The sequence below is a fragment of the Mizuhopecten yessoensis genome, unplaced genomic scaffold (assembly GCF_002113885.1).
Source record: "Mizuhopecten yessoensis strain PY_sf001 unplaced genomic scaffold, ASM211388v2 scaffold9253, whole genome shotgun sequence".
Lineage (NCBI taxonomy): Eukaryota > Metazoa > Mollusca > Bivalvia > Pectinida > Pectinidae > Mizuhopecten > Mizuhopecten yessoensis.
Window position 1 is genome coordinate 1,189,093 of NW_018407955.1, and position 9,241 is coordinate 1,198,333.

At 35.5% G+C, this 9,241-nt stretch overlaps 1 protein-coding gene across 3 annotated transcripts in view; it reads right to left on the reverse strand.

Moving 5' to 3' along the window:
- Nucleotides 1-9,241, reverse strand: part of LOC110457602 (spindle and kinetochore-associated protein 3-like) — a 17,796-nt gene that overhangs the window by 1,969 nt on the left and 6,586 nt on the right. For all 3 annotated transcript variants that reach the window (XM_021508946.1, XM_021508944.1, XM_021508945.1), the window contains exons 4-8: nt 8,276-8,354; nt 7,676-7,813; nt 6,552-6,676; nt 4,491-4,930; nt 2,344-2,514 (exon numbers count right to left, since the gene is read on the reverse strand). In XM_021508946.1, the coding sequence (XP_021364621.1) occupies nt 2,344-2,514; nt 4,491-4,930; nt 6,552-6,676; nt 7,676-7,813; nt 8,276-8,354 (953 nt within the window). The remainder of the gene's footprint in view (nt 1-2,343; nt 2,515-4,490; nt 4,931-6,551; nt 6,677-7,675; nt 7,814-8,275; nt 8,355-9,241) is intronic.

The window sequence follows — 9,241 nt, forward strand, 5'->3', positions numbered from 1 at the left end:
CACCACCCACAATTTATACAAAATTTAGTCCCCTTGGCCCAAGGATGCTCTATACTAAATTTAGATAAAATCCTTTTATCCCTACGGTAGAAGAAAGATTTTTAAGGTTTAACCTCTATTTCCCCTATTGGGCCAAGCCCCTCTGGCCCCAGGAGGGCCACAGTCATTGTTTTACAAAATTAAATGCCCTTGGCCTAAGGGTGCTCCAGACCAAATTTAGTCAAAATCTACTTGGCCGTTCAGGACTAGTAGTCTTTTATAGGAAAAGTCGACGGACAGACGATACGCCATGGCATAAGCTCACCGGTCCTTTGGATGAGGTGAGCTAATAATTTGAAAATATATACATGTATAAAATGAAAAAGATTAAATGTCCATGTGAAGTAGGTAATTATAGAAAAAAATAAGATATAACGACCGACTAAAGAACAAAAATAAAATAAGATTTAACAATAACGTTATAAAAGCAGGGATCAATTTAGACTTGATTCACTACCGTTTATGGGTAGTTTCCCCTACAGAAGAAAATTCCCCCGTTCTTTGAAATTCCCCCTGTGTGCTTCAAAATTCCCCTATTTCAACAAGAAAATAGCTGTTTTTCTTCAAAATATTTCCCCTATATATATTTTCTTTAAAGTTCAACAGTTAAAATGCATAATACTGCATATATACATTTTCTCCACATAATTTAAACAAAAATTCTTCAATTTTAAGCTTAAAATTGTTTAAAAATTGAAATATACTGCATACATGTATGTCAAACAAAACATTTATCTTTTACCTTCATGATGACGCTAGAGCCGCCCCCCCTCATTTATTTATTCATTTCTGGAATAGCTCTTATTACATTTAAAAGAACATATAATGATGAAAATATTACTGCAACCAAAAACATGGAGGAATTAATAGCATAATCTTTGGCACCATATTCTAATTGCTACAATTGAATATAACAATGTTGTCCTTTTGAAATATGTCCTCAAATCTTGCATACATTGTGATGACACGTTACTATTGTAGTGTGATGTCATGTAATTTTGACATCACAATGTTGTCCTTTTGAAATATGTCCACAAATTTTGCATACATTGTGATGACACGTTACTATTGTAGTGTGATGTCATGTAATTTTGACATCACAATGTTGTCCTTTTGAAATAAACCTGAAGAGCCATGTGAAGGGTGAAAGCAGCTTGTTTTTTAGTTGGTTGTTAGATCTAATTTTTTCTAATACTAGCAGCAGATAATTTAACAATTATGCCAGAGAGATATCGCATTCTACACCTTGATAAAACTAATTTCTCTCATTTCCCTATGTGTAAGATAGAGCTGTCCAGGGTACGAAAGGGGTGTAGGAAATTTCTATCTTATACCCCATTTCACGTGACGTCACGTCACAATGGCTCTACAATGATGTGACGTCACAAATTTGGAACTGTCCGATGCCGCAATGCAGAAAAGGCGACGTGATGAAATTTAAAACCTATTACGATATATTTACCGTACACGTTAGAAAGATGTGATTAATTTTCCTGCACAAACTCTGTTTGCCAATATGGGATATGCTAAATCCGGCTGGCTGATACGTTTTTGTCTAAAAAGCTCTAGGGGGGAAATTATATTTTCAAAATGGTGGCCAGTCCAAACGCATTTTCAGGGTTTCTTAGCTTATTCTGGTGGTTGGAATGAGAGAAAAATACTCTTTCATGCCCAAGGGTATAGGATAGGGAAATTCCACCCTCTGGATTTTCAAATTTGGCAAAACCCTTGGCAAAGCCTTGGGTTTTACCAAATTTAAAATAAAAACTCGGGTGGAATTTCCCTATCCTACACCTCTGAGCATGAAAGGGTCTTATAATCTTTCACACTGTCAGTGGTGTAAAAATGTGATATGTCACAGTGTGAGAATATAACTTTTGGTATTGATTAATCAGAAAATCTTTTTATTCACTTCATTCAAAGCTACAGATGAAGCAAATACAGAATCAAATGCTGTTTGGGTACATCTTTGCTACACACACACAAATCTATTTATTCGTCTAAACATTTCTTTAAGCACATCTTACCAGATAACAGCAGAAAAGAGTACAATTGCTTTGAGTACCCTATTAAAATGGCTCACAGCTTAATTCTTGTTGTCAAGCGTGATGTACCCTTGGTAGTTAGAATATGGCGCCAAAGATTACACTATAAATTTCTCCATGTATATAGTTGCAGTAATAATATTTCAAACATATGTACTTTTTAAATGAAATAAATAGAAAATTATACAGTTTTCCAGTTATATACCATATACATTTCATTTGTATGGCAGAAGATTAAATCTGAATGAGAGATACAAACCTGAAAGTTGTGGGTCAGTTCCGGCGTTTTGGGCGTGTCTGACTGTGACTGGAGGTAGGAGAGCTTGGGTGGTTCAGGGAAACCACTCCGGATGCTGGAATTCTCTCTCCCTGATACACTGGAAAAGGCTACCGGCTCATAACTGAAGGTATTTGCCATTCCTCGCAGTTTCTGTAGAAATATTAAATAAGAGAATTTAAGGCAGGCTATATATTATATGCAATATCAGGGCTAGATATAAATTAACAAGCCATTCGGATTGATATGTCTCGCCTGTGCCCCACTTTGACCATCAATGCACATGTCAAGTATGGTGGTCTAGCACTTATAGTTTCAGAAATACTAACTTAAACGCAAAATCTTAATGTTGACAAAGTCAATGGACCATGATAGGTAGACTGCATACAGCATTTGATGCATGGGTTGGGATGTACATGTACTATACCTATATAAGATGCATCTATGGTCCAAGTTTGGTTTGTCTAGCACTTATACTTTCAGTGAAACTAACTTAAACGCAAAAAATTATTGTTGATGCAGCCGCCGTAGCCGGAAAAGCAACACCTTAGTGTCATTTCCGGTATGTCGTGGCAACGAGACAAAAATAGAAACAAAACAAGGTTACCGTAAAGCGGTACACGATACGCCTGTCACGTGTTGAATAAGCAGTTGTTTGTATCATTGAAATATATGAAATATTTGTGAGTAATTGATATTAACGGAGAAATAATATAACAAACCTGGTAGATCAATGACTGCAATACAACATCTTCGAATGCTTGTAGTACTGCATTAATGAAACCAAGTAAAAATAACTCGGTCAATTACGGTCAGCTGAATGTGATTACATTTTCTTCACTGATTCAAGGGGTATAACTCCATAACTAACCTTACCATGAAGTCAATCTGTTGATAATACTTACAGACCGGTATAGAGTGGACACTGTTTCAGCAATTGATTAACGGGGTAGAACTCCCTAAATTAGTCAGATAATGGCGGTTATCTAACTTGACAGAGCTATCATGGTAATTAACCTTCTAATGAAGTTTGAAGTCAACCCATTAATAAATATTCAAGATATAGAGTAGACACATTGCACGTGCAGCAGCCTGATCATGTGATAACATAATCTTTTGATGGCGTATAAAAATTAGTCTGGGCTAGTAGTTTCCAATTTTGCTAGACCATTATCAAATTTTTACACGTTATTATGGCTTTAAACACTGGGTTCCAATTATACAGATATAGATATTTAAGGACTTATCTCACTGTAGACTACTCGAGTTTTCATCACTCCTAGCCTAGGGTTTATTTATTCCTGGAAAAGATCTTTTTCAAATAACCTCATATTGAATGATGTCACATTTTAAAAAAAAATCTTTGTTGTGCCAGCATCTTTCGCATTAATTTTTTTCCCCAATGGAGAAGACAAATCATGATGTCACGATTTTCGTATAGTGATATGTTGCTTTTCTTTGATATTGGGGATAGGGGATTAGACAGACATCTGACTTGCGAGAGCTGACTATAATTTAGATTAAAACTTGCGAGTTAATTATAAAACAAAATCTGCTCCAGGATTGCAGAAGCTCAAAGATTATCCCAAAAAATAATATTAGAAAAAATCTAGTATACTTTTGGATATAGACCTTGTGGTACATATATATGACATATCATCTAGCCATCAAAGTACATACTTCCATGAAATTTTATAAAATTCTTTGAAACGTCAGCTTGATACTCCAGGTGTTATGCTCTCTAATGCTCTCTGCATACCTTGAATATGTCATGATAAAATTGAAGGCACACAGCTAGCTATTCCATTGGTCTTGATACCTGTCCTTAGAAGATTACAGAAAAGCAACAATGGAATTCGAGTCTAAACATTTTTCCATTCACTCTTGCTGGATTCTTTTTAAGCACATCAAAGGATAAAACTAGTCTTCCTGTATCCACAAGGAAGTGCACACTGAGCCTTCAATTTCTTTTTGAGAAATTCAAGGGGTGCAGATAGCGTAATCCCTGGAGCATCAAGGATGTTTAAACATTAGCCCAACAAGATCTGACGGAACAGAATTGAAAATGCAAAAGAATCAGAACTAATTAAAGTATTGGAAAAGACATGTATTAGGCATTTATTCCATACCGACAAATCGCATGTCATTTCTGGAGTTTTCGGGGTCTCTGTCGTATATATCCTAGAGATGGGTGGGGTCTTCACGCTGAAGTCAAGGGGATCTGACTTGACCAGGTTCTTTACACCGATTCCCGGATTAGGTATTGGGCAGGGTTTGTGGATGGATGTGTTTTTTTTCAATAGTAGATTTTTCAGGTTAGGCGTTTGAAAGGTTGGTGATGCTGGACTGCAGGCCATCATTTGTTCCGACACCGCTTTTGACAACTTCTGGACATCAGGATTGCAAGCACTTGACATCTGAGCGAGCCGACGCATACTTGGAGTCTGAAATTCTGGGCTGGTTAGATCCACAGAGGCATGGCTGTTTAGGTCCAGGCGTGGGATTTTCTGATGACTCGGCATGTCCGACGCGGCGGGGCTCCACATGGGATAGGGACTCCCATAATGGCCTGTAAAATTCAATCATCAACATAGCCATTACCTTTAAATGGAGTGTAATGAAATCACAACTATTCATTCAACAATACATTACAATACTTGACAAGATTAAAATGATACATATCAAAAACTTAAAAAATAGTATGCATTGATTATTATATAAAGGAAAATAAATGTATAAAAGAAATTGTGCAAAACATGTAGGAAATATTTTAACTGCTTTTGCTCTCTTCATTGTGGTCAATTTTTTGAAAAACTTCATTGTTTGTGAAATTTGCATTCTATTTACTACAGACCAAACTCAAGGATTCTGCATTGTGATCATCTCTTTAAATAAATAAGATTTCTGCAAAGTTCTCACACATTACACATTCTCAAATTTTATCCTGTCTGTCCTTCATAGTATTGAATTGAAAATTGATTAATTTTTGGTCATATTTTTTTGCAGTCAGTTCTAGAAAATAACAGTCCACAAAGGTTTCTGTGGTATCAGTCAATATGACTGAGTTAGTAAAAAGCCTTTAAGGATAAAAAAATCTGTGTAAGATGTAATTATTTTACTGACAGGATTAGACACTACCTATGTTTCCTTGGTAGTCCACAGGACATGCTGAATAGATTATTTGTTAGTCCTACGTCAATGTAACTAGTCTAATATTTCCTTACGGGAACATCTCGTGCACAAAACATAATAAGAGCTGTTGGAGAACAGCATAGCTCGCCTATTGGTGATATCTATTATTATAAGATAGCAAATATCAATAGAAATACATGTACAGTAAAACCTTGATAAAATGGTTGTAATTTCATTTGCCACTTCACTTATAGTCAACATATTTCAAGGTCCCTTAATTGTCTTTTTCTTAAGAATTCCTTTATAGCAAATAGTTCGTAAATATGTATATACAGATATACCTGTAGACTGGAGTAGCGTAAATATGTATATACAGATATACCTGTAGACTGGAGTAGCATATTTATTAAAATATTTGTATGCTTTTGTTGTGCATTCTTTTTTCATGAACGCCTCAAGGGTTGGGATAATTTACCAAATTATCAAACAGATTGGTAAGGTTCAACAGTCTATAAATTATTATCTTTTACAAACGAAATAAGAAATCCTTGATATCTTTACCACACATTGTTTATTTCTGCTGCCAATAATGGATATAAGCCTGAGTGTGTAGATATTATCAGATTGAGTTTTAAAAGTCATCAGAAGATGAGAGGGGACATGGGATTGGCTGCACTTGTGTGAAAACCATGAAATGTTTTCACCCCTGAAATTTTATAATGAACTTTTCCAAGTTTTGAACTGGAAGAGTTCAAATGTGTCTTCAGGGGTGAATGAGGGAATGATCACAATGATGATGACTTGTGAAGATGTCATGATGATGATGATTTAATTAAATGCTGTATTGATGAAGAGGTTGATAATGAGATGTCATCATCATATAATAATCATTTTCAAATTCAACTGTTGAGATGTGAAAGTGGGTGGATGTCATTTTTATGTATATATAAAACACCCTTTGGAAAAGAAAAGAAAAGGAGGAAGAAAAAAACACCCTGACCTACATTACTATAAAGAATTCTGTCCCCAGTTTACAGGACAAACTCAGGAATACAAACCTGTCTGGTGTGCATCTGGTGTTTGTAGGGGAAGTTTCTTATCTCCCATCAGACTTGGTGTCACAAAGAGGCCATCATTTTCAAACTCTGGTGGTACCTGGTGGGACCTGCTTACTGGCTGGACACTATAAATACACACTACATTTCACACACCACAGAGACCATTTTTACATAATCTAAACAGTAAACACAGACCACCTTTCAAAAATGTTAACTTTTGGAATCAATATTTTCATTCAAAAAAGGTTTTCACATTAAACAGGTTAAATTTGCATAGGGAAAAAATAGAGGTAAACCTACAGCTGATCCAGATATAAAGAATTCTAGATAATCCAGGCTACCTTTAAACAATATCTATATAACTATTATAAGAGTCCCCCACCACTGCCAAAAATTGTAACTATAACTCACAGGTGTCAACCTCTGAAACCTCCAATGAGGGAGATCTCCATCATTTCACATTTCCAATGAGGGAGAAAGTGTGTGAAATGTGACTGAAACTGCTTTGCTCAATTTATCTTTCCCTTTTATGTATCAAAATAACTCCAAAAAGCTATCATTTGATTCAGACACACCTGCTATGATCATTAATAATTTGACTTTGTGTGAGTTTGGACATGAATGAGGTAGTTTTGAGGGAGATCGGTAAATTTTGGTCAAAAAGCTTTTTAACTTGCACTGTCAGCTTTTATAATCCCTGTCCCACAGCAGGGCAAAAGCATTAGAGAATTTCTATGTAGTATTTTGTTCACACAGTAACCTCCCCTTAATTTTGTTTTTGATACGACTGTTACATGATTGGGTTTTAGGATACTTCTGTTAACCTGGAAACTCAGTTGTTTACAGTGTCAGTCTAATGACCTGAGGAACAGGGTTTGAATCCCAGTTCAGCCCCTTTGTACTTTTTTCAATCAGAACACTGCTGTTTTTTTCTATTATTTATTTTAAATTTATAACAGTCCCACAAGGTTTTTTTCTTTTCTTTTCAAAAATGACTGAGTGATTCAAGCTACAGTGATGCAAGAAAAAGGCTCCGGTGCATAGTTACAGATTTTGGTAGTAGTAATTGGATCCTTAATGCATTATGTCAACGACATATAACAAGGTAAAAATGAAAATATGACCTGTACATAGCTGTATTAGTGTTGGACGCAGCTACAGCCTTCATCTTGTAAGACTGGAGTCTTGTGTGCTCCATGACAGGGGTCTTGGGTGTCTTGGATGTGTCCTGGACTTCCTGACGGCATGGGGGTGGGGTGCATCTGTAAAACAAATTTTACAATTTCTGAATAACATCAGTTTAAAAGTTATAATCTTTCTATTTCGTTATTAACTTTTTAAGGATCCATGTCCTACTGCACTGTGGTTTTTCCTTTAAACAGTAACCTCTCCTTAACTTCCATTTTGATATAACTGTAGCAGAGCTGGGCCAGGTTACTTCCGCTGACCAAGTAGTTCATTCGGTTAGAGTGATAATATAACAGTCTGAAGTCCAGGTTTCAAATCCCAGTCTAGCCCCTCTCATATTTTGCACTTAAAACACTGTTGCAGATTATATGTATTTTGTTTATTTCATCTTTATTGTTTTTCATAACAGTCCCGCAAGGTATGATTTTCTTTACAGAAATGATTTATCAAATCTATACTCTTTTTGGGAATATGTTTCTAATGGATGGTTACAGATTTTGTCAGTGGTACAGGGGTCCTGAATGACAAATACATACACTGCATCTCCATTGCTCGTATCATCTGTGGCTTCCATGTCCATCTCTTCTTCTTCATTGCCCTTAGGTTTCTCAGTGACTGAATAACATGAAAAGGTTTCACAATGACTGAATCAACACAGGAGGATTTACAATGGGGTTTTGGCAATCTAATGAAAATTAGATCAATGCATTGCTCCTGTTTACTGCTAGGTCTCATAGAATGAAACGCAGAGTATTGTTGTAAATATTGTACATTTTATGTCGACCACATGTGAGACGAGTCATTGACTCAATGTGTTATCGAATTTAAATAAAGTCTATTATTATTATTATTATTATTATTATTTATATTATTATTATTATTATTATTATTGGAGTGGAATAAAAGCTTGGTTTTAATCATATTGGGGGTTTGGGGAAATGGAACCCGAGGTGAAATTGGGGGAAAATTATTCCAATCATAACTATTTTGGGTAATTTGGATATTCATTCTAATAAACTCTTGAATTACTGTTTAACTTTATCTAAGCTTATTTTATGACAATATGATCATTTTGTCCTTCCTACATATATACTGCATTTTGATAACTGAATCAATCATTAGGATTGAAGGTTTTTTTTTTTTTAACATTTCCAACCTGAGAATTATAACAAGAGGCCCAAGGGCCTTAGCGGTCACCTGAGTTATATCATAGGTACTGGTAGCTTTATTTTATTGTTTAGATGTGATGTGGAAATCAGCATGTAAACTAAGTGAAATACAATACTTGTCATGTCATCAATGGATAAGAATTTGAAAATATTGGTAAATGTTCCCTTTGGGGCCCCGCCCTAGCCCTAGCCCCTGGGGTTGGGGCAGGAATCCTAATTTTACGAAGTAAAACTCTCATTTACCCAAGATGATTCTGACTAAGTTTGAGCAATTTTCTGCTGAAAATGGATAAAATATATACCGAAAAGTGTTATTTCCCTATATAAACTATA